This window comes from Puntigrus tetrazona, chromosome 5, assembly GCF_018831695.1.
Source record: "Puntigrus tetrazona isolate hp1 chromosome 5, ASM1883169v1, whole genome shotgun sequence".
NCBI classification, from domain to species: Eukaryota; Metazoa; Chordata; class Actinopteri; order Cypriniformes; family Cyprinidae; genus Puntigrus; species Puntigrus tetrazona.
The window spans coordinates 15,371,180-15,397,235 of NC_056703.1; the positions used below are offsets into that span (position 1 = coordinate 15,371,180).

Here is a 26,056-nt window from a genome sequence, read left to right on the forward strand (position 1 = left end):
GACTTTTCAACACAATGACATCAATACTGTCTAATTACAAGTGTGTTCCAGACATTTGTAGACCTGCCCTTACACACACACACACACACACACACACACACACACACACACTGCATTATAGTATGTACGCATGATAGATGTGTTATGGAACAGGTTGTTGCATGTACAGTAGCGTTATAGAGGACCACACCAGCTGAAACTGATTTAAACACCATTTCAAAAACTTCAGACATAAATAAAAGAACAAGTTGATGTCTTCATTTTCAGTTATTGAAAATATGGATTTTGGTACTTGCTTTGCATTCAATGCAAAAGAATAATCGGAATGCATTGGAAAAATTAAGGTCCACAATCATTTTTAGAGTTTTCTGGGATCAATAACCTTGAACAGTATTGAGTTGATCATCTGCTGTTTTGTTTTAACTCTTAACTTAAATACGCAGGTCTTGGTCAGTATATTGACTTGCTCTCCTATTTATGTCAGTAACACATATTCTGGTCATCTGTAACAATTATTTTCTCAGAGAGTCACAAAATTCACAAAATGGTTTAATGCAAATGATCTGTCTTTGCATCAGCTCCACTGGGTTTCTATAGGTACCGTACGTTGTCTGTAACATACGATAATAATATATATCTAGAATAATATAATTTAAGATTATAATAATATAATAGAATCCATAACATTAAAAATATTTAAGCGTTATTTATATTCTTGTCAAATCTGTTTGAATTTATCCAATTTTTTTCTCTACCTTTAATCAGCTGAATAAAGTTATGCATTGGATCCATTACATAATATTAACATGAGTTACAGTATTTTTGTACCGCCCATATTTATTCTCAATACTTTTTCGTTTGAGTGGTATATGTTGAAACTTATAAGAACTTTGCAAAGTTTAGAAGTGTAGACCAAAAACAAATCCACCTAAACATTTACTGCATAGATAAAACTGAAAACGAGCTTACTGTAAGTCACTCATCAATGTTTTCTGTAACCTCACTGCTAAATATAACTGCTTGTTTCCCGCTGCCCTCTACTCGTGTGTTCTCCTACTCTTCCCAATGCAACGTTTCTATTCTGTTCTTTACACTAATTTAATCATTATTCTTAAAGAATAGAGACATTCTATTAAAATGCATTTAATAATACATTAGATTTCTTGCGTCTGTGGCATATTCTTGGTTAAACTCGTGATCGTAGACATGGTGGTGATGCTGTTTTTCCTTAGCACCACTGTGCTTTATTATGTCTATTAAGCCCACCGTATTAGTGTTATTCAGTTTACTCAGCTGCCATCTGATGCCAAGCCCAAATGCTTTTATGTTTTCATTAGCTAAGTGTTTCTGAAAATGTGAGTGCTATGAAAAACAATGACAGATTTTCAGTAAATTGTATGCCGAGTCATATTTATTTTATTGTGTAATTTTATAGCTGAAACTGAATCATTATCCATGCTTTAATAAAGAATATATGCATTAGGATTAGAAATGTGGAAGACTGTGTTTAACCTCGTCTAAAAATTCTGCATTCGTTACTTGCTAAAATACAAGAAACGCACGGAGCCTTTAGAAAACTGAAGTGTAGTTTGGATGTATTTTTCGGTGTTGAACAACAGGTGGCGATATTTAACAACACATTTCTTACACCATTTGAGAATTTTTTTATCCCACCGAGATGTCTGTTACTTCAAATTGTTGGCAGAGAGCTTTTCATTACATAACTTTGGCAATCTGATGATAATTTTTCGCTTTTAATCATCGCATAAGATCTCTGGCATGTGTCCAAACAAATCTTAGTTACAACTAAAAACTCTTTACTGTTGTTACGCATACGTTATAATTGAATTATTTTGTAAAGCGCGTGAATTCAAACCTGCCATCGAGATATTCCTCTGAGCACGGTTCACTGTGTCAAACATATTAACCATCATTCTAGCGTAATCAGTGTCAGTGGAAGACCTTAGCCTTGCATTAACTTGAAAGGATTGTAACTGTGCAATGATTATCAATTTTGTTCAATGGTTTGAGGGCATAAAGCAACACAGGATTCTTGCAGGAGTTATTGGGGTCAAAAGATAATAGGTTATTTCATCATAATCAGAGAGCAAGGGGTCATGGGAGAAATCACCTGCTGTTCAGTGTTATCTGGGCCAATTCACACATCACATTACAGTCTATCTATCTATCTATCTATCTATCTATCTATCTATCTATCTATCTATCTATATGTATATTATCCTTGATTCTGAGGATGCTGCAAAGGCACCGCACAATAGTCTAAAACCCTAAGAACTGTGGTAATGACTAATATACTTTTGTGAAATTATATGGAATTCAATCATAAGTCTGTTTATCTTTTCATATAATTACAAATCTTGGATAATTGCATGGTGAATGGCAATTATATGTTCCGCAGTCAGAAGGGTGTATTTACAGAAGACCAACACTCATAGTGATATTTATCTGTACTATTTAAGCCAGTCTACATGCTGTTGTATTGCACTGGATTGACTTGTGTTTTGTATGATGAGTAAACATATATATATATATATATATATATATATATATATATATATATATATATATATATATATATATATATATATATATATATATATATATATATATATATATAAATAATGAATCAAATAATTCAACTTGAATCCTTGAATTGCACATATTAGACTAAAATCAAATGCTATAATAGATGTAAAAAAAAAAAAATGTTTTCAACAAACGTAAAACCTTTGACCCAATTCCAATTGTTTTTCGCTACTCTTTTTTTTCTGAAAAGCATAAACAGTGGGTATAAATGTATGCGTGCATTTGTTATGAGGAACAACTCGTGAGTAAGATTAGGCTATAATTGCTAGCCTGCTTTATCGTTTGCGAAGCTAAAACCCTCTCAAACAGTCGAAAAGCCCTTTCTAAATGTCTATACTTTGAACTCTCACAGGCGGAGCATTGCCTTTAAGTAAAAATGCACAGATTGCGCAAGCGTCCGATTAGTTTCAAATAAAGTTTAAAGCGTTTGAAGAGAAGCGCGCGCAGGAAGCCGCTCAGCTGTATTTCTGTTGGCTGAGTGCAGACCCTGCCCTGATTGCCTTATATCCATGTGTATTGACGTGTAGAGAGCAGATGGAGGCAGAGGGACTGATCTGATCTCTAGTCCTCAGAGGTCATTCTCGCTACAGTTACAGCCACTTGTTGCCAAATCGCCGAGAGACCGCGAGCGCTTCGCGAAGCCGTTTTCATAAAGAGCTATTTCTTTGCTTTCGCGGCGCGCATCTAGATGTTAATACGGGAATACAACGACTTCTGACATTGTTTGGGGGAAAAAAGGTCACTTTTGAGCAAATTCTTCGCATTTGACGGGAGAAGCATGGTTGACAACACAAGCATAGCAACTAAATCTGCACTGGTAAGCACGCGCTTTTACTCCTCGGGTGGAAGAGAGGTGTCGTTATGCTCAGCTTGTCACTTTGTTTTATATACTTTAGTTCGATAAATAGCGCGCTAGGCAGATGTTTAAAGTAGCGCATGTCGTATTGCGCTACACGCGCTGCCCTTCGACCTATAGCTAGCAACACGACATATACAATACACACACATAGACATGTCTCTGTCTCTGAATAGTTCTAATTCGGGCTCGTTTTTTGTAACATCACATCAGAAATATAGCATCGCGTGCTTTTACGACTTTATTGATGCTGACCGTGAGATTGTTGTCCCTGTTAGTGGAATAATGTCCACGATCGCCATAATGTAAAACCTAATGTAAAATAGTTTATCCTGTGAACTGTGTTGCGTTGATTTGATCGGTAATAGGCTACCAGTTGAACATTTAATATATATATCTAAAAAAAAAAATAAGCCAAAGTTGTACCTGCGTTGATAAAATCACGTTTCCCCCCCCAGACTAACCTACTTTAATAAGCTTACTGATAAGAAAAAAGTAGTTACAAATAACAAATGAGCTTTGTCAAGTTCAGCGGATGGAAAGTTAATTATGACAGCGATGTGACTTTTTTTGCGGCGCGTTTTGCCAAGTTTTGCAATCTTCAAAGTTGCCTAAATAGGCTGGCTACCTTATATACACACACACTTAAGTTTCGACAAGTTTGGACTTTTTAAGGAATTGTGACATAGGAACTACCTCGGCCTGAATATCCTGCTAAAACTAGCTATAAAATGCAAATGTAATTTTCGTGAGCAATCTGGCAGCGTACCGCGAATTGCAATTTGGCGCCACTAGCCTGTTTTAACATATCCAAACATCAGTTATTTCAAAACAACAGCTGCTTTTTTGTGATTATAGTTTTGATTAGTAAAAGCGGCTGATATAAAATGATACATCATGTTTTATGCTTCGTTGTACTGCCCGAACAGAGCAGTTATGGTTACCTCCTCTGACTAACTTTTATATGTTCGTTACCGCCTTTTTAACGATAGCTAAAAAGTGTGCGTTCTTACTAACTGTAAAAATAACTTTTATATGTACTCAAAAAAAAAAAAAGCCAGCTATTTGTATGAAAAATAACATACGCTGTACACCACCCACGATCCCCTCAAACTATTTCTGTTTTTCGGGGGGAAGGGGTTTAAGTCTTAATTAAGGGGGACTGAGGAATCCCCCGCAATTCTGCTTCCAGCTAAAATTTGTCGTGACATCTGCGTTCTGTTGCCCGCAGCAAGCCGCTTTCTCGTCGGCGAGCACTCTTCCTCTGCTGGTCAGCTCCTCCGGCGCTCACAGTCACTCGAGCGGCGGCAGCGGGATGAAGCTGGAGGCGGTCATGGAGAACTTACAGCGACAGCAGGCGGCTCGACTCGCCCTGGAGGAGAAACTCCGCCAAGCCGAGAAGGAAAAAGACATCAGGTCTATGGTGGAGTCGCAAATTCATCAGCAAGCTATCGCTTTCCACCACTATCAAGCAGCGGTGAGGGGAGCGTTCGCCTCGGGAGCCCCGAACTCGAGCTCCGGCCACCCGCGCGAGCGCACGGCCGAGTCCGACATCGACGACGAGGACGACGACCCAGACCTGGACCGCGGCATGGACGATGAAGACCGCGACTTGGAGGAAGACGACAGCATGAACGAGGCCGGAGGGGATGAAGATTTGGAAGGACCCCTAGCTCATTACCCGCCGCGCCTTGCTGTTTATCCCGGTGCCGGGCAGTCTCCAAAAAGTACCCCGATACATCTATCCAGAGTCCAGCCAACCTATCCGGCTCCAAGGCAGGCTGAATCACCGAGTGCTTTGGCACCACAAGCACAATCGCAGCACCACGAATGGACTTATGAGGAGCAGTTCAAACAGGTATGTTCATGAATGGGATCTGTAGATAGTTTGCAGTAGTGCACTCTCATAACCGTTGAACGTGCACTCTGGTGAACTCTATGGTGATTACTAATGTGTAAAGTTTGAAAGCATGAAGTGAGACTGCGTTCGGTCCCGTGTGAAACTACTTGCATAGCTAGCTCTCATCATAATAAAAAAAAAACGGAATTATTCAATGGAAACAACAGGCTTTTAGGCAGTGCTGAAACTTTAATGCTTAATCTTAATGTAAACTATACTGTCCAGACACCTGCATCATGCATTGACATTATATATTAAGTTAGACTATATCAGGTTTAATCGCCGCTTAAGCGTCTTGTTTCATCATGAGGACATACAGTCTGCACCAAAATATTCCCGCTAGTTAAGTTGCTGCTTTACATTTTATTTCAAATCATACCTGCAACCTGAAGAAATCATATTTTATTTCTGCTGCTTTGAATTGAACTATGGGGCAAAAAATCTATTGATTGCTTAAATGACTGTATAAATTATTTAAATTGTCACCATTTTATAACTTAGGTATAATACATGTTTGCACAGCGCATAGAGAACAGATATGTTTTTATTAAAGCCTATGCAGTTGATGCACACGAGTGCAAAATATTAGTCGGCTTAATTTGTTTTAACTGTTTTGGTATTGTACGTTTCATTTGTTCAAGGTGACTTGTACACTTGAAATCCAGGGTTACGTGCAAGAATGTTTCATAGTTATGCTGCAGCAGTATTGCTCCACTTTATTCTCAGGGGATAATTTAGAGTGATACACTGAGAGTGAGGCTCTTAAGCAAACACAGATCTATACAGAATGAACCTGGATGGACTTGTCATTCTTTATTTATGATAGATCATTCAGAGACCTGGCCAAATGAGACATGCACATTAGCGGCTGCATTAGTGTAAGCACTGGGTTAACGTAAGGGGTACAGTGCAGTTTGAATAAAGGCAGCTGTTTTGATTTAATGTTATGAAATAGAGAAAAACACAAAGTGATCTCATTATTTTACTTTTACTTTATTTTGAGGTATATGTTTATGATTTCCTTTTCAGAAGTTGTGGGTTATGTTTAGATTTAAACCATAAATGAGTATACACTGTTGTATTTTTTTGATCATATAAGAATAACACCCAGAACAGCTTTTGCTTTAAAACAAACTCGAAGGACAGTGTTACACAACGCAATTAATGTTGTTTTGCAGAAGTCAAGGACATGCATTTTGTAATCGCTGTTGAACTATTTGGACAAATCAAGTGAAATGCAGAAACAATGAAAGGATGCCGATGGCATTTGGCAGACTGACTGGAGCCACTGTACTGCCTGTTTTCAACACTTTAAAAACTTTCTAAATGCTATAAATGTCTTCTTAAAAAAAGAACGGCTTTTAGCAGAATGGAAAAATAGACCGACGTCAAACTTTTTTGTGACCAAATTCCTGGTGTCTGTATTCGCAAAAGTAATTAAAACACTAAATACAGACTCCTGTTTACACGGAAAGAATTCTTCATTATCTTTCATGTGCGTTTCTGCACAATATTGCTTAATTAAAACTAAACCCAAAAACCGAAATAACTCTCAGTTACGAAAAAACCAAATAAAAGGTCTTAAAATATTGTAAATTAATTTCTCGTTTAGCCAAGCATAAGCTGGATGTGTTTAAAGCGTCTGTTTTTTACGCTGATATTCGAAATGAGTCATTCATCAAATGGAAAAGAGAATAGATAGGAAAGAGAGCCAGACAGGGCAGGATCGGAAGAGACAAAGTTAAACCAGTTGCCGTACGGCCATTTATTGTCAAAGAAACAGTGAGGGGAGAGGGAAAAAAAGCAAGTAGTTGCGTAGAGTTTTGGCAGGAATGCAGGAAACTAGACCTGGTGGCATTCCAACCTGGCTCTCTCCCAATAACGCTGGGATATCCCTCTCAGGCTGCGTATGGGTCGGCTCAAAGCCAAGCCATTACGAAATAGGAACAAACTGCATACTTCACTACAGTCTAGCCAGACAAACATATCTGTGTGCGTGTGTGTCCGCAAAGAGAATCACATTCTGGGAAAATATCGTTGTACGCTTAAATATTTACTGGCGCTTTCACTTTTGTTTGTTAAATGTGTGCATTGAAATATCAGTAGGGATTTTTTCAATACATTGCGTTGATTTCAACTGACTTCATAATTGAGTCAATAAGATTTTAAAATGATTTGGATGTCTCATGCTCACCAAGGTTGCATTTATGTGATCAAAAAATGCAGTACAAACATTAACATGGTAAAATAGAGCAATAACAGTAATATTAAAATGTTAATATTTTGTTTTAAGATTCATTGTGTTGCATCTGTTTATTTAATTATTTATTTACAAAAGTCTTTCCTGTCAGTTCTGATCAGTTTAATTTGTTCTCGCTGAATAAAAGCAGTAACCTTTTGAATAATACTTTATGCAATATCAAACCGACTCCAGTTTAATTAGTTAATGCTGGATCAGCAAGCTCCATATCTCAACCTATTTAAAGCGCATATCAGATGTTCACTAAAATACAGAGTGTACATTCTCCCCTCAGCAAATATCTTTTGATTGCTCAGTCTGACCTCCACTTTGGGTTCGGGGCATATGTTTGATCCCCCCTCTCTGCCATGTTTTGCAAACATAAAAACTCACAGAATGGCTTTTTCCCATAACAAGGCTTTTACAGGGCTTTAGAGGGGGCTGGGCAGAGCTGAACGGGGTGGAGGAAACCCAGCAGTGGTGTTTGGTTTCACTACATAAGCTTGTGGAAAAGGAGGTTTGTCTTTGCTTCTCCAGTCCACTTTAGTAAAATTAGTCTACTAATGTACTGTCTTTTGGCTTAGAGGGTATTAGTACTCTCTAAACTTTGAATTTAGTTTGCTCTAAGCTCAGAAGAGAGCAGAGAGTTTGGGTATTTCGTCCATTAGTAATAACAGTTAGAAACTTGTGTACACTTAAAATGGTCTTTTTGGATTTTTAAAATGCAGATTAATGAGGATCAAGGCAGCCGGTGATGACCTAATTCATTTAAAACACTCACAACTTAGCAAAACATCTCTTGGAGAAAATAGGAAATGAGGCAATTGTGAAATCACTGAAAGGAAGACAAAGTTCCCCCCCAGACAGGAAGGCAAAATAGTCTTTGTGGTTAAACAAACGTTGTCTCTGGTCAGGGGTTTAAAGATACGCACCTCTTTGTTTTGCTGGACACTTTTGTGGAAAGGGGGGTTGAAAACTTGGTGGAAGTGAGAGACAGAGACTATATGCAACCAGAACAGCCCTCGCCCATGAGCCTCTGCGGTTAGTCTGTTGATATATTGAAATGGCCTGTCCTAAAGTCTTCTCAAGTAACACTCTTCAATTCAAGCCCATTAATACCTTCATAAAAATGCTTGGAGCCCCTTCTTTGAAATCGACACACACACACACACACACACACACACACACAGTAACTCCAGTGTCAACACGACATTCCTTGACTTTACAGGCCCGCTCCACCCCTACGGTATCCCCTTCTGTTTGATTGCACTGCTCTGCTCATATGTTTTGGGGTCCTGAGAGCCATTAAGTTCCCCAGCATGCAGTCTCAAGCTAAAACACATGCATGGAGCCAATTCTCCATATGGCTCAGAGGTTGTAATTTTTGTTATTTTTTTTTACCCAGCAGCACTATCGTTAGCCCTCTGCGGTATGAGCTAACCCAGGCCTTCCGACAGCTGTGGCAGGTTCATTTTGGATGTGTGCTGTCAGTGGAAATATTTAATAGAATTCCAGTCGCCTCAGTTTTAGATCACCTTATAAATGAGAGCCTGCTTTAGCTGTGTCCAATTGGTGGCCTGTTATAAAACATGTCATCAGCAGGTGATCTGATAATCCTGCTCCGAACACGAACCATATTGAACATTCAGAACTGGTAACAGACCCACACCTCGAACTATGTCTTACTTGCTGCCTGTAATAACAAAACGTGCCTCGGTCGTCACACAAATTTACCATTTATGCAGCGTTTTTCTATAGTTTGAGCAAGAGGTTGATAAAAGTGCATGTTTTTATTTTAGAAAGTTCGATTATTTTTTGTTACTATAATAGGTTACTTGGTATATTATTGGTATATCATTATAACTCCAATCTAATTATATATTATTATAACTACTACAACCTTTCTGTTGTAGCTTGCAATGGTCAAAGGGTAATGAACAGATTTAGCAAATACTAATGTGACCACCCCTCCCGAGCAACACACTTCCAGCGCGTTTATAAGAAGTAACACCTTTTCCAAGCAAGAGTACACTCTGTTTTGCATGGTACTGTAATACGTACCATTACCGTTAATAGTCTCTATATCTTTTCAACACTTTGCCCTTAATCTGAAGAATGAGGTGTGATTTCAAGCAGTTTTAGACCACATGGCATCATTTAGACACACAATTTAGAGTGTGTGTGCCCTGCGTGATTTCCTGGAGTTAAGTGATCAGAAGGCAGCGGTGGAATAACTAGTTGACACCGTGAAATGTGTTTTGTGTACTTTTTTATCAGTTCTAGAGCAGGAACACACTGATAAGCACACCTAGCTTCAACATTCAATTACTCCTGTCCAAAACATGGGAATATCATTGCTCATTTATTAGTAGTGACTCACTGTAGGTTGGTTTTTGTGATCATGGTTACCAGGCATAGTCTATTCAAACACAATGTCCAGGATATAAACAAAATGTTCTGTTCACTTCAGCTACAGTACCTGAGCCAGTGGAAACATCCTCAGATTGTGCAGTGACCAACCTTTGACATGCTTGAATATTGTGCAATAATTGTGCATTTTTTTCTCATATTGAGTGCAGCAGTGTCATATATGATCATTAGTGGTGCATGTGATAGATAGATATATTGTTTTAAGGTCATTTACTGCACACTCTGTGCAAGGTTCATCATACATTTCCCTGGGTACTTGAAGTAAATGAGCTATTAATGGTCATACAGGGCTGTTTTATCTTCAGTTCAAGAGTAATGTTACGTAAAGGAATGCTTAATCCTTTACAGTGTGTTTAGGCAAAGTTGAAACTCAGAAGTAAAAACCCTTTTGATCGCATTCCATTGCTTTTTTGGTTTTTGCTGCTTAAAGTGGTTTAATTTCTCCTTCTGTCGGTATCAGTAAGACACGTATGCAGTGAGTGTTACATGGCAGCAGGCAGCAGCTGAGGTCTCATGTCATCAGTCTTGGCCCATATGGCCTCACGTGTCAGCGTTCATTAAGGTGAAGAGTTGTAATGAAAGATAGGGAGGAATCAAGCATTGAGTGTCTTAGGCTTACGGTCAGAATCAGATACTCTCTTTACAGGATTAACTTGTGCTGCACATCCCCCTTTCTTATAGATCTCCCACACAACACACACACATACACACACACATTCTTTGTGTTTATGTGACTTTATTACTGCTTGTTTGGTTTGGTCAAGCACTTAGACATGTCCATTCAGCACACAGTTGTATAACACAGTTGTGTTCCAACTAGGTGTGATACAACAAGTTTCTAATGACAAGCAATTCGTCTGACCACACTGAGCACGAAACAGCCTTGTGATGTAATACAATCACATTCAGATTCAGTCACATTTATCGTTAAGGATGTGCAAAACTGATTAGTTTGTGGTTTGCTCAAAAAAGGAAAAGCTTGTAGTGAGGAGAGGTTCAACAAAAAAGAATCAAGAATAAATGGTTTCCAGGCAGAGTTTGAAAATGTAAAAATCAAGACTACTTACTATTGAACAAATTAACATTAATATGTATACAAATTAATACTACATATATATTAGCATGTAGTGCTTTTTAGTTTATAGTCATATTATGCCAAATTGTAGATCTCTACAAACAAGCAAAGAAAACCTGCATTTTCAGCAGGAATCCCCTTTTTTCGCAATTTGACCTATCAGATATACCAACAGTATATGTTATATTGTGGATTGTGAGGACAAAATTTAAATGGATGATTTTATTTCATTGAACATTTTATATTGTTGCTTTTTCACATCGGATTAGTTAGGAAGGTCATCAAATTGTACATTTATCATTTATAACTGCACACTCTAAACTTAATAGTGATGTTAAGTCAAATCTATTTATTTAGCCAAGTCTGTTTGACATATCTTTGGGTTAGTTTGGTCTCTTTATGTTAAAGTGTAACGCTAGCAGTAACACCTTTTTCCTCTGCATTTGAATCATTTATAAGTTGGAGGGTAATCTCAGCCTGACCCATTCAGTCTGATTCAGAGACGCACACGGGGCTAAAGATCACATGTAACATTAGCAAATTAGCTCGTTGCTTAATCCCACAGGAGATTTTTGGATAATGGAGCCTACAGGGCAGGTTTTTTGAGTTGAAAAAATGTATGTATGAAGTGATTAGAAATGGAGAAGAATGTGGGCTAAAAGAAAAAAAGGCCTGTTGTCTGTGAATGCAAATATAAAATGTTTATGTATAATTCAACTCACTTGCTTCTCAGTGCAACGTCTGCTACTAAAGCAACTAACACCAGAATGTTTTGTGTTGTGACCTTTGTTTTGTTTAAAACAAATGCCGTCTTTCTTTTTGCCGGTTTCATTAGCATGAGTCAAATGTAGTTCTTTGTATCTCTCAGCCCATGATTTCAGTTGTGCCCTTGACATGTGTTCAGTCAGGCCAAGGCAGCGGGCCAGGGAGGAAGCTGAAAGATTCGAGTGTTGCTTTCGGTGGCGGTGGCTCTTCGTCTCTGATTCAGGAGGTCAGTAATCACCCCACCCCCTATTCCTCATTTCTGCTCTCTTTCTGCTTCGTTCAAATTGCACTCACACCCCCTTTTACTGGCCCCAGGCCTCCCTGTAACAACCCCTTCACCCAAACAGTAGTGACAGTCTGGAGATCTTACGCCTGTCTTGACGATACCGTTATAGACAAAGACCGTTTTTCCGCCAGGTAAAGCGATATTGATATTGCTAATAAAAAGTGTTTTTTGTTTCCATGCAATGAAACTCTATGGTGTTCTGTGTGATTCTGAACCATTTTGGCTTTCATTGTGCGGACAAACCAAAACAAGATATGTCGGTGATGGTTTGGGTGAACCATCCCTTTCTTAAAGCAGCTAAACTACTGCTTACTAGTGTAGCGCTGTATAACAAAATGAAAAATAGTATTCACTTGTCAACGTTTTGTTTAGTTTTTGAGTTGGTTTAAATGGAGATTTAAAACACGTGCTTGAAAGCAAACATTTTCTTTAAACCGTGTGAAAACTTTTAGCGTAACCTGATTCATTTATTTGAGTCAAGAATTCAGCTGCTAAACATCAACAAGCCACTTGTGAGACAAAGTAATGACTGTCCTAACTCCATAGTTTGATTCTATCGAGGCCCAATTTAATCTAGTGCTGAATTCATGAATAAGTGCTACTCAACCGACCGGCCAGTGCCCTACATAGCTCACAACCCACATGCAGCATAGAAGGCCTGCTTTGTTTTTTAATGGCCGGCAATGAATTCAAGGGTCAATTAGAGACTGAATTCCACAGGCATGTGATACAACATTCCCCACCTTCATGAAAGAAACCTCAATTACAGCGGACACTTTAATGCAGAAGACAGCTATGTTTTAAAGCCGTTGATCATTTCGCTCATTTAAGAAGGGCAATTTCAGTACTATTGCCATGGATGTCATTGACTTCCAACTAACTTCCACACCTCCGTGCTAAAAGATTTGCAGGTCAGTAAAAGAGACCTCTGCTACGGCGGTGGAGAAACAGGGAACAATTAATAGCTGAAGCAGCATCAGACGCCTCTGGATCCTAGGGATTGTTTATTTTACGGATTTTACCCTGCACCCAATTCCTTTCCTGCTGCTGTAAAGATGATTTATCAGGTCTGAAGGGAACTATGAAATATTTGAATTGAAAACAAGCTTGTGTTGTGTTTTGCTCAGAGGGTTTGTGTTTTTTCCGTCTGGTTTGGTTGTTAAAGAAGGCCGTAACCTAAAATATTTACACTCTAAAATAAAAACAACAGCGAACACATTTGCGGTTTGTGCAGAAATGTGAGGAAACAGAGCAGCAGTGGATGTTTTTAAATTCATCTTAAATGTCTGTAGTTGCGATGCTTTTACTTTATTCCTCAAACACATATCCTCAGCGGCAGGAAGGTTTGATTTCCTCCAGTTTACCGGTCATAGTGAATGCATTGTTTCACATGCTGTTTAAAAAAAGCTAACATTTGCGAGGTCTTTTATTATGTTTTTTATGATAAATAAATCGGAAATAAGTTCATGCTGTTTTTAAGAAATATTCGTTTTTTTCATCTTTTCAATATTTTTGAGATGTACTGGTTATTTCAGTGTAATCTATTTTTAAGGAACATATCGTTATCACTGAATGCAGGTTTGATTTATTTAGTAAATAAGATTTTTCAAAATATTTATTTCTAAACAGCGAGATGCGTTTATCACCCTATAAATAACATCATAAAAAACATCTCTATTTTAGAAATGTCAATATTTTCTGCTATATAGCGTTAATGAAGTTAATCCAGCACGAAATCAACAAATTGGATTCTATGGAAATAATGATTTTTGCTGCAGTTTATGTGAATTATGGTAACAACAGACTGTGTTGAACCAATCAAATGCCAACTGTCAGCAGAGCAAAAAGAAAATGGACTCTGACCTTCAGTGCACAATAAAGTAAAGAGCAGAGGCTGCTTTTTGTCCACACCATTTGTGGAAGATTTCAATATTGTGTAAGAGTCTTAAGTAAGAGCACCAGGATCCTCTGATAGCATCTATTGAATGTTTGTGTGTCCGTGTTTACCAATCACACGTCTTTTTGTATTTCACTCCGAACACGGTTCCATTCATTGGTGGTAACTAACAGCACTTCCACAGAGGGATGGACGTCTTCCTTAGATATGGGTTTGATCGTTTTATATGTGAACACAAAATTGTAGAATTAATAAAAAAAAGAATAGGCGTGTATTTGAACTATTTTAGTTCCCTCAAATGTCTTAAGTGTTGGCTAGCCTGACAGATTTTGTCTTTATCTAAGTCTATCTGTTTCACAGGTGAGAATTATTTTCTTAAAATAGCTAGGCACTGCAGCTAGTGTCTGGTTTATATATAGGTGAACACAATTGGATTAATAGAACTAAAAGTCATATCCGTGTAATACTCTAGATCCCTTTTTCTCCCTTCCTCCCTCAAAGAGGTACAGGGAAGCAATCAGTAAATTCTGATTGAAGTCCTCACTAAATCAATACAAACCAGATATATCGCGTAATGCCATAGATCCACAGCTGACCTAGAGCATTGTACATCCTTACTCCAGTTTGCCCTGCCTATCTTTAACCAAATAGCACTTTAAATTGGGCGACAGAACGGCAAGAACGGATCACCTAAAGCGGTGCATGTCAACAGTTTGTTTATCCAATGAACAAAAAGCAGTAAAAGATAATGTAAGATGATTTTTCTCTATACAAATAAAAGTGCAGTCATGCATAATTTTTGTGTATTGATGAAGTTGTTGGGGTCGAAACCTGTCCAATCATGATTGACCGCACTGTTAAAAAGCAGCCAATGTTATCAACAGAGGACATTATCCACTTCTCCTAGGATGAGGCCTAATGAAGTTAAATAGAATTTTGACAAGATAATGGATTTGTTTTCCTTCCTTGATTCCATTCTCTCCCCCTCAGCGCTCATGATAAACTGTGTAGAAAAGAACTGAGAGGGAAACGGATTATTCAAGGCTGCTCGCAAGGGGGACGAAAGATCAATAACGAACCTTTTCGAGAAAAAAATCCAGTGAAGGCCTTTACATTTTGGGTTCAAGTTGGTGCTTAGGTGCAGGAACTAAATTCTTAGTGTCGGAGAAACTGTAAGGCTTGGCACTGGATCTGGGTTTTCCTCAGGGGGTGATCGCTGACCAATAAAAATTTACAACACATAGGTGAGAGGAAGTAGCTTGTACAGTGACCAAGCTACACAGTTACGTGCTGAGGTACGCTACCGCTGAGTTTAGGGATGGTAGTCTCTTATGCTCACCAAGGCTGATCAAATATGCAGTAAAATTTGATTATAATTTAATATTTCAAATATGATTTCAATTTAAAATAACCATTCTGTTGTAATAAACTTTTTAAATGCTCAAGACGCATTTCTTATTATTATCACTTTTCAAAACAGCTTCATATTTTTGTGGAAATAGGTTTTTTCATAATTCTTTGATGAATAGAAATTAAAAAAATAAATATTTGAGATCTTTTTAATATTATAAGTCACTAATGTTTTATCAATTTATTTCACATTTAAATTATTATTATTATTATTTTTTAATTATTATTATTATATATTTTTTTTTTTTAAAGGATATCAGTAAACTATATTGTTATACCATGATTGATTATGAATGTTAGCCCAGAACAGTAACACACACTCCCAAATCAAGAAAATAATATGTTACTGTCACTTTAAGATGGCTCCCAGAGAAACATGATCCTCTCTAATCAGCATTTGCCTCTGTGAAATCTAACATGGGCTTGCTGACTCTTCGTTTCTGTTTAGCATAAGCAGAATCTGATGACCTTTGACCTATTTGAAGACCTCACCCCCTCTCATCGCCATAAAACTAGGCTTGCTGTGCATAGATTCCTCACTTGGTCATTGATCATTAAGGAGATCAAAGGGTTAGTGAAACGATCACACTATCCCATGAAGAGATCGGTGAAACAGTCCTCACGTTCTTAAAACGTATACGTTAATGTGGCATTTGACGATGAAATTATATCCAGTGTATAATATTGAATAAGGCAACATGCATTTCTTAGGAAGGTGCGATGTCTGTCGTTAGCGTGTTGTGTGTGTAGATGTGTGTGTGTATATATAGTGCTCACCTTTCACCTCTCATCACTCACAGCTCAACTTGGTCTCCCTGTAGCTTCAGTGTGTGTTTCTGACTAGCTCATGTTTGTTCCACCTCTTTGTCGAATGCAGGAGAAATGTGCCGTGTTCTTTAGAGCTGACCACGACTCATATTCCCTCTCTTCAATAATTCAGAGCTAGTGTCGTAAAGCTGTTACTTAAAGGCCTCTTCCGTCAGTGTCATTTTGTTGGCTTATACGTTGTGTTCCTGCTGTGTATCATCTGCTTAGACAAATGTTTTATGATCAACAGTAAATTTGACAGGCCAATGCTGTTCAGCAGATCATTTCCAGATGGTCTTTACAAGCAGAAGTGAGCGTGACAAGGATTTTAAAGATATATTTATTCAGGATTATAACTAGTAATTGCATCGCTTACATTTCAGCTACTGTGTAGTGTTAAAAACCACTACTATTTTTATTCTATTGTCATTTTGAGTAGATTTTTCTAAAGCAATTTTTTTTTTTATTATTCTGCAAGGATGCATTTAATTTAAAAAAATATTATTAATAATTATTCTTTAAATGCAGACTTGGCGAACGTAAGAGACTTTTTTTTTCGTAGACATTAATTAAAAATCTTCCCACAATCTTTCAAACTGTAGTGTATAAATAATCAAACTGAATTTTATACAGTTACTTGAAATTATAATTAAAAAAAGCAGTAGTTGTGTATAACAGAACAGCAATGATGGGTGGCATAAGCATTTTTAAATAAGAGTAACGGTTAATTACACTTCTCGTTTTTGCCTAAATAAGCCTGAATAAGATATGCTAAAAAAGGTGTGATAATATTGGTTTTAGCACTAAATATTTCAGTTTAGGCTGTGGCATCATGATTCCACTGATATCAGCATATTTACAATAAGAGAAATAGAATGTTTTTGGTATTCAGGCCAATTAGATGAACAACACAAATGGGAAGAAATAAACAAGAATACATTGTGCATATTGTTTTCATAACATTTTTGGCTCCTACATCATTCATAAATGATTATGTTACACTATGTCTTATCTCCTAACTTCTACTAATGCATATCGCAGAGCCTTAAATTAAAAGCTTCTTCTGATTCTGAGCGTGTCTGATGAAAATAATGTCTATACATCGGCTGAAAAGTATTTGGGGTCTGAATTGAATTGTCTATATTTAAATGTTCAGGAGATAATTCTTGTAGTTGTGTTTGAAGGTATAATTTGTGGTGATATCTTCACCATCTGCTTTTGCAATGCTAGTTTGACCCCCTCCTCTGGCAGGAAATGGCATCCCCCACTGATGATGTGGCACTTTGAGTCATAAATTTAATAGCCTGACCCCCTCCTTGTTTCCCCACTCCTGTTCCTCCATTCCATCCCTTCATAGTTCCCTTCCTGTCTCTCTTTCTCTCTCAGGACCGACCTTATTCCTTTAATTATTTATCCATCTTACTTGTATGGCAAGAATTTGTTACAAAAGAGCCCAGTGGATGTGTTGGTTTAAGCCCCGCCCCCTCAGCCGTACACTGTGGTGTGACAGTGCAATACACCCTTTGTGATCGTGACAGGTGAAGAGAATTGATGAGATGAAGCCAGCGATTTCCTGCCATTTAAAGACTGGCTCCATATGTCCGTTGATTTATGGTGTGCTTCGTGATCGTCTGTTATATAAATTAGGTTATTATAATGAAGTTAAACTATTGCAAAAGCAGGTTAAGTACAGATTTGGAAACTAGATAGCAATTAGATGAGTTGCGTGCCTTTCTAAAAGAGCTTATAGAATGATGAAATGCACCCTCACCCTCATGCCGCTCCAAACCTGCATGACTTCTGACTTCTGTGGAAAACAAAAGAATGTTTTTTTAAAATTTCTTCATTTTTTCTCATGCAATGATGATCTTCCACAGAAGAAAAACGTCAGACTGGTTTGGGATAAGTTGACAGATTTTTCATATTTGGATGAAATAACTTTAAAGAAAATAAAAGAATCTAAATATTTATGTAACCTATTTCATTTCAGCACAATATATACTCGCCTCGAGCGCATATGTTTTATCCTTGCCTCGATACACAACCCAACATGTATGCTTTACATTAAAATGACTGTTTAACAGATTTTTGAGGATTGCAAAATGAGGAGTCGTCAGTTTTAGACTAGACATGTTGTAGACAGTCTTGTGTCTCGTCGTATTTTACTTTACTAGCATCAGCATTGTTTTTTTTTGAATTGCAGAGCTTCCAAATTTCCATGCACACACACTACTACCAGTCACACATTTCGCCTACTTATAAAGTCTAAACCAAACAAGACATGTCCGAGGGATATACACTGTAGCCTACGTGATAAAATGTGTCTGTTGTAGCTGACAATACAAACAATAAGCCTTGCGTGAACAGAAATGAAACTCCAAATCCTTTAAACCAAACAAACAGGTTATTAGAAGGCTGCAATAGCTTGTAGTGTAGGACAGGCTTAGATTTATTTCCACTTTGTGTAGTTTCTACATGTAATGCTAATACTGCTAATGTCCAGAAAAGTAAAAGGTTAGTCGTGGTTTCTGGTGGATTGGTCGTTTGGTGTTTGGGTAATGTAATGTAGTCTGCTTTAGCATTTGGTTAATAAAGACGTCTCTGTGTGGTATGGTAGCCATCTTGAGCCTGGCTGTCAAAGACCATAAAAGGTTAGCTCGCACAGGAGCTGCACTGTTGATATGACAGAGCCCCTTGCCTTCGGTGCACACAAGCTGTGGGAAACACCAGCCCCTCCTGACAAACTCGTACATACACAAAACACACACGCTTTCTCCCAGAACTACACACACACACACACCAGATCTTACAGCACAGAGCAGTCAACATGAGCTCATCCATCACTGATCTATTCAGGGCTCCAGCTCCCTCTTTGTTAGGTAGTGTTGGCTGCAGCCCAACTTTACTCTGGGTGAAAGTGATATGAACTTGCTGCTGGTGGTCTTTGGTAATAAATTCTACCGATGTGCAGGGATGCTACTGCTCACCGGGTGCTTGTAACCGGCCACCGGTATCTCTGTCCAAGTGCTGGTTATTAAGATCATTCAGTTTCTCAGAATACAAGGGCAAATGAATGAAGATGACGTTGTAACCTAAATAAAAGATTTACATAACTAGTCCTGCCCCTCCTTTGGCTCAGATCAGTGTCACGCAGACTAAATCAACTTTCCCTGTATGGCTTTATCTTGTCAGGCATCTTAGATGAGTGAGTACACTGCAGTCAAAACAATTGACTCTTTTTTTTGTCATTACGATTGAAAACTAGGAAAACTAGAAAAGCTTTGAGCTTGGGCTTACATTGTTACTAGCAAAAATTCCACTCCTGAAAAGAGCACAAAAAATATTAAGCAGCACAAGCGTATTAGAACGATTTCCAAAGGATGCGACTTTGAAGACTTGAGAAACGGCTGCTGAAGATAAAGTAACGTTAACTTTAAAATTAACTTAAAATATATTAAAATAGAACATTCTATCTTGAATTCTTATAATGTTTTTACTGTTTTCAAATAAATGCTCAAAATTTTTTTACTGACCTCAAATGTAAAGCTATTTTGTAATTCTGCATCGTCCCAAAATAAATTAAAAGAAAATATTGTTTGTTTGCAGTGCTTTATTGGCTCTGTACTACAACTGCTTTACCGAGTTAAATTTGACAAAAAAATACAGTACCTCAAAAAGTACAGAAATATATTTTCTTTTTCTTCTTCTCTTGATCTTTTGATCATGTATCCATGAGTCTGGATTTCTTGGTTTTACTGCTTGCTCATGTTGCTTTGTTGCATTATTTATTTGTACAGAGAGAACAGTTTCCAGCTGTCTCACATTGGTTACCTATGATTTATTCACGCAGCTTTATATTGGTTTAGAGGCGGATATGTGCATTTCCATCTGCGGGGTCTGAGTTGTACTACCATTTTGATTAACTGTTCATGGACCCAGGAGTATTAGAGCCATATGCCGCTCAGGAAGAGAAAATCTAATGACTAATCCACTCTGAGTGCTGAATTGAGAAATCAGTTCCTGCTAATAACCTACAGATCTCAGAGAGATATTGTTTCAATAATGCATTTTAAAGACCACAATTTCTTCTCAAGAATTATATTCACAGCAATAAAATTCGAAGTACTTATTGGCATTAGAACAAATAGGGTTTTTACAGATTTGAGAAGCTCTCAACCCATCTCTTTGCATGTCCCAAAGCGAGACACTTTGACCTCTGAATAACAGATAGTCAGGCTGCTAGAGATCTTCATGATCTACCAACATACTTTTATATAGCGGAGAGAATAAACAATACTTTCAAATCTGATTAAATATTTGAATTGAATTAAACCTGGAACAAACTCAAATTTTGAGGACTTTAAAGGATCGGTTAGCAATTTTAGCGGTAAAGAAATGTCATGTAGTGAACATTTACATATGTGCTCTTGTCGTACACCTTCATATCGATCTGGCTTAAAGTACTGTTCAAAAGAGTGGTGAGATAACCATAATTCCGTGCTTTTTGTTTTTTCAGGCTGTTATCTCAGTCAGTCCTCTTCAATAGTGTCATGTTTGCTCAGCTTCTCCAAAAGCAGCTGCAGCTGCCGCCGTATGAAGAAGCCATCCATCATAATGGGGGAAATAAAGCAGGCTCATGTGCCGAGAGTCTCTGTCACCCACCCCCTACTCCCTTCAATCCCCTTCTTTTTCCAAGGTCTGCGTCACACAACACTTTCTCTGACCTCTTCCCATACTGTTTGTTCACACGCGTGGCCTGCTGACTTTTCTGGCAGCGTTTACTTGGCCTGGCTCCAGCTGGCTGACGGTGCTGCAGCAGCACGCAGACAATCTCTTACAGATGTCTGGAGACATGGAGTAAGATTCATGCTTTAGAAACAAGGAAAGCAAGAATGGAGGATGCAAACAAAGCAATGTGAGCAAGGTGCACTGCATCGTTGGAGTAGCCAATGAGCAGTTTCACAATGTTTTCCAAAAAAAACTTTCCAAATCCCATTTTACATAGGTCTGTATCTAAAGTTGGATACATATTATATATATATATATATATATATATATATATATATATATATATATATATATATATATATATATATATATCCATACATAAAGTGATATGTACTATATGAAAAACTCAGCTGTCTGTTTTTTTTATTTGTTGCGAAATGTAATTAAACATTTGCCCAGCTCTATAAATATATATATACAACTTTTAAGTATGTCCAAATTAATAAAAATACATATAGTATGCTAATGTAGGACAATGTATAACATACAGCAATCTGCTTGTTTGTATCTGCTAAATGGGAAGGCATGAAGATTTTGAAAGCTGCTTTGATGTGGATTGTGAAACGCTCTATACAAATAAGTTTGACTTGAAATTTGACTTTTTATGAACAGTTGAAAGTTTTGCCTGGTTTGCAGATTTATTTTGTTTTATTCAGAAAAATGATTTGTTTTAAGCAGATTAAGCTGCAAAGTTACACTACTATTCAGAAGGTTGACACCAGGTTTTTTTTTATTATATGCTTTTATTCAGCAAGAAACTATAAAATTGCTTTAAATAAGTTTCTAGTGTTTATAAAGTTTAGTTTTACTTTCTAATTATATAAGAATCCTGAAAATTAACAATATATAGACATTTGAAAATATATTAAAATAGAAAACAGTTTGAATTTTAGAAAGATTTCACAGTAGTGCTGTTTATTTTATAAAGAAATGCGGCAAATCTTGCCCTCGAGCTGTTAACTGTTTTGGCCGGATTAATGAGTCACTGAGTTCAGTTTGAGTTGTGATAGCGAGTCATGCAAGTAGAAATATGAGGGTGTGTAAATGACAGTTTTTGGGAAATGTTCCATAATTTAACATTGTAGAATGCCTGTCTATCTTGTCCTTTCATTTGGTTTCTTTTCTTCACACCTGTTTTCCTCCTGCCACCTCCTGCATCTTTTTTTTAGTCTCTGTTTCTTTCTTTTTCTCTCTGTTCATGTCTCCGTGTAGCTGCTTAGCACGAGAGGAAAGGGTCTGCCTGACAGATTGAAGGGCCGGACGGGGTCAGAGAGGTTAAATTGAACAAATCTGCCCATTGACGTCCTGTCTCCTCCACCCTCCACTAATATCATTATTCCCGGGTGTCAGGGGGCGAGCGGACATGTCGCTAAGGCTCACAGCACAGAGGCGAGGGCAGCCACTTACCACAGTAGACCTCCCACCATGGCAGGCTCCTTTTGTCGAAGGACCTGTCAGCAGAGGCAGAAAAAGAAAAACATTGAGTCCTCGGTGTTCATCTGAGTAAATACATGAAGAGACACACCGGGGTGGAGGGTTATGGATTGCTGGTCTTTGTCTTTACTACAAGCAAGTCGAAGGCGTGGCTTGGGAATGTTTGTGATCATTTCAAAGTTCAGTTTTTCATGAAATGTAGTGAAACGCTTTGACTTTCCTTCTGCCTTTTTTGGTCTAGTATAGTATTCGGCGTATTGGCAACAAATCAAGGATCGCACGTGCATCCAAATAGATGCTAACAAAGCAGCTTTGCAAAAAATGCATTAACACGAAAATGCAGCTTATTCCTGATATTTTCAGTAATCACATTTTGGAGAAAATCGATCATAGATTAAATTTCCATTACGTAACCTGACAATGTTGGTCATTAACGTTAGGAAATGTGGCTAATTATTCATTAGACTGCTGGAATTGAAGCGATAAACTTGAGTTTGTGGGCCAGAACCGACAAGTCAAATTGTTTGTTTTTGGATTTGCTTTTGGTGTTTTGTGATTTGTTTGCACGCCTGTCAGTTTGCATTCCTGCTTCAGAGATTTGTTTGTCTGCTTTTGGATTTGGGTGAGTTTTCTGATATGTTTGCATGCTTTAAACATCTCAGGCACTATACTAGTAGAAACCAGATCACCAATACAGGACTGTGGCGTGGAAAAGCCCTGCACATTTTCTTAATTACGACTCTGACATTTATTGGATTTACACACAAATTTTAAGGCCCCAACAGCACAAGTCTTAAAGTCACTCCTGAGGCCCTTAAATGGAATGCTGTGGGTTTATAATCTAATTCTACACAGGACTAGCAGGTTTTATTTTTATGTATTATGTGTTCAGTTTTTTGCAAAATCTTCCCAGGTTTTTGAATTTTAATACAGCTAGTAATCTACTCTCCATCTTAATTTGTTTTCTAGCAAACAGCAGTTTGTGAATTGCACTCTATCTTTGTAGTTCTGAAGAAGTGGTTAGCGGTGAAAGAAGTTGAGGGCTGATGACACCATCTAAACCACAGGGTAGCCCAAAAGAAGTGTAGACTTTTATAGCCTTTGCTTGCCAGAAGTTTCAGTGTCAGGTCCTCAATGGGATGCAGTTAAATGACCATTCAATTTGTTGTTCTACCCTCGCCGTACTCCAACCTGCATTGCTCTGCCAACTTTTGTGTTACAAATGAGCCAGTAACTCACCTTTTGCCATGGTGGAGCATCAAAGACCAAGACCTAATTATCTGGTCTCCATCTCCAGGGCTTTGAGTGTTTTTTTGGGTGAGGGGAGGCCTCCCATTCCATTCCTGTCTTTTATTGTGTTCTAATAAGGAGCAGTGAGAGCATGTTCAAACAAGCAAGCTGAAGAGCCAGACAAGGGAGGAAGACCTGAGTGTTTCTGGGATTCAAGTGGAACCTTTTCGAGGTGTTCGGGTATCATTCAGACCTTCATAAAGCTTTTTACAATGTGACGAGTAACATTCACTGCTGTGCAACCTTACAATCTCCCTTCCAAGTACATATTGTACAGAACGTATAGCTTTACAAGATCCAGACGTAGTTTGTTAAATCAAGGACTATGGTGGGTCAAAGTGCCTGACATTTTGCCGTCATCATCGTAAGTCTTCATTAAAGAAGGGAATTACGTTGTTCTTTACCCAAAAACCAACAACCGTAAACATCAAAGCCATGAAATAAAAAGCTCTGGTAGCCAGTCTGATAGGATTCCTTCTGGCATTCTCCATACCAACACACACACACAAACTTCCCCCACTTGCACCTCCAGACTAGACACCTCCATTATCACTGCTAAGTTAAGTATTCACTGAGAAGCAATCAAGCATGTGGGGCATGTTTATGGTTGTGGCAGGCAGCATTTGACTCGCCTGGGTGTGGTTCCTGTAGAAAACTGACCAAATCCCTGGACTGGATTGTTGCTTTGGGCTTTTATAGCAGTGCAATTAGCCACAGTCTCATCCTGTAGTCTCAATTTACACCCTCCATTTGTAGCTGTTCCCATTCATGTTCATCAGGTCGTTAGATTTCATTTCAATTCAGATTTCATTATCTCCAAATGTGCTAGAAGACGAATGTAAGAAAGGCTGTTGAGCTTTAATGCACATTTTTCTCTAAACAGATATTAAAGCTGTTTTCTCTTTAGACAGCCCATCGTCTCCTCTGTCTGGATAACTGCCACCCTAAACTTCTATATTATGTACACACAGAGCTCAGTCTGCCTCGAGAAGGCTAAAAAATGATGTATATTGTGGTAACAGAATTGCTCATTATTATAGAGGCATGCAGGCAGCGTGTTGGTTGTGGAACATCATGCCAGTAGCTTTTTGCGATCTAACATGGCCGACGTGGTGCTAGACTGAAGTAAATTACTGTTGCTCACATTCCAGCGCTGACAGAAGGATATTGACTGGTTTCCATCCTCTGCACAGCCACAGAAGACATTATCTAGGCTGCTGATAAGGAATTCGTATGTCCAGCTTTTCCTGTGTCGACATGAATGGTAAATAGTTTAAGAGCGCAGAGCATTGATCATAAACCACAAAGTTAAAACACTCTCGGCCGTAGTAATGAGCACAATCTTATTCAGAACTGCAGTAAAGAATATTATTTTCTGCTCTTTGCGCAATAAAGAAAAAATAAAATGTACAATAAATAATTAAACAACAATTGCTAACTATTTCAATATATATATATATATATATATATATATATATATATATATATATATATATATATATATATATATATATATATAGTTTTTTTAATTCCTTGTTTTTGTTGTTGTGATTTATTTTTTATGATTATTTTACTTTCTTTTATGTAAAGCACTTTGAATTACCATTGTGTATGAAATGTGCTATATAAATAAACTTGCTTTTCCTAGCCTTGCAAAAAAAAAAAAAAATTGTTTATTAACATTTAACACTTAATCTCTCTTGAATGACACCTTGTTTGGAATAAGGTAAACAATTGCGTGTGGGCCAGAATCTACCTACCCAGTTTTTTTTACTTCATATTTAAATAGCACAGTCACTAGTTCATATTGTGATTTTTACAGCTCTACTTTTGATGTATTCCTCTAGATCTTGCTTTATATTTTTCATTATTCAGGATTCCCCAATTCCTTCAGTAAAGAAAAAAAAACCTTTCTGAGGAACTTTAGTCATGTGTACAAAGTTTGCCATGACATATATATTTATTCAATGTTTTATTTTGTACGGTGTATCAGAGACTGAAAATATATTAACAGATTTTGCAGAATATTGCAGTTATGTGATAGACCATTATAGCAGGCCAGAACTTGACTATATATACTTGCGTAAAATTATTTGAAGTGTAATGGATGCGGAAAAAGGAGCAGTTGGAGTTCTTACTTCACAGATGACTGCATTTATATAGACAAATGCAATCAAAAACGCAATCAATCAATCAAATTGATAATAAAAATAAAAAATAAAAATTAATGTATTTTATGCTGTATTTGTATTTTATTAAAACACGATTGTAT

At 37.6% G+C, this 26,056-nt stretch overlaps 1 protein-coding gene across 5 annotated transcripts in view; it reads left to right on the plus strand.

Annotated features, from left to right (window-relative positions):
• The first annotated feature begins 2,957 nt into the window (after positions 1–2,957).
• arid3c (AT rich interactive domain 3C (BRIGHT-like)) overlaps positions 2,958–26,056 on the plus strand; it is a 60,733-nt gene continuing 37,634 nt past the window's right edge. Inside the window, exons 1-3 of one of the 5 annotated variants that reach the window (XM_043240263.1) lie at positions 2,958–3,424; positions 4,695–5,321; positions 12,012–12,098. In XM_043240263.1, the coding sequence (XP_043096198.1) occupies positions 3,386–3,424; positions 4,695–5,321; positions 12,012–12,098 (753 nt within the window). In that variant the 5' untranslated portion in view covers positions 2,958–3,385. The remainder of the gene's footprint in view (positions 3,425–4,694; positions 5,322–12,011; positions 12,099–26,056) is intronic. The other 4 variants (XM_043240259.1, XM_043240260.1, XM_043240261.1 and 1 more) reach the window with 4 other exon arrangements.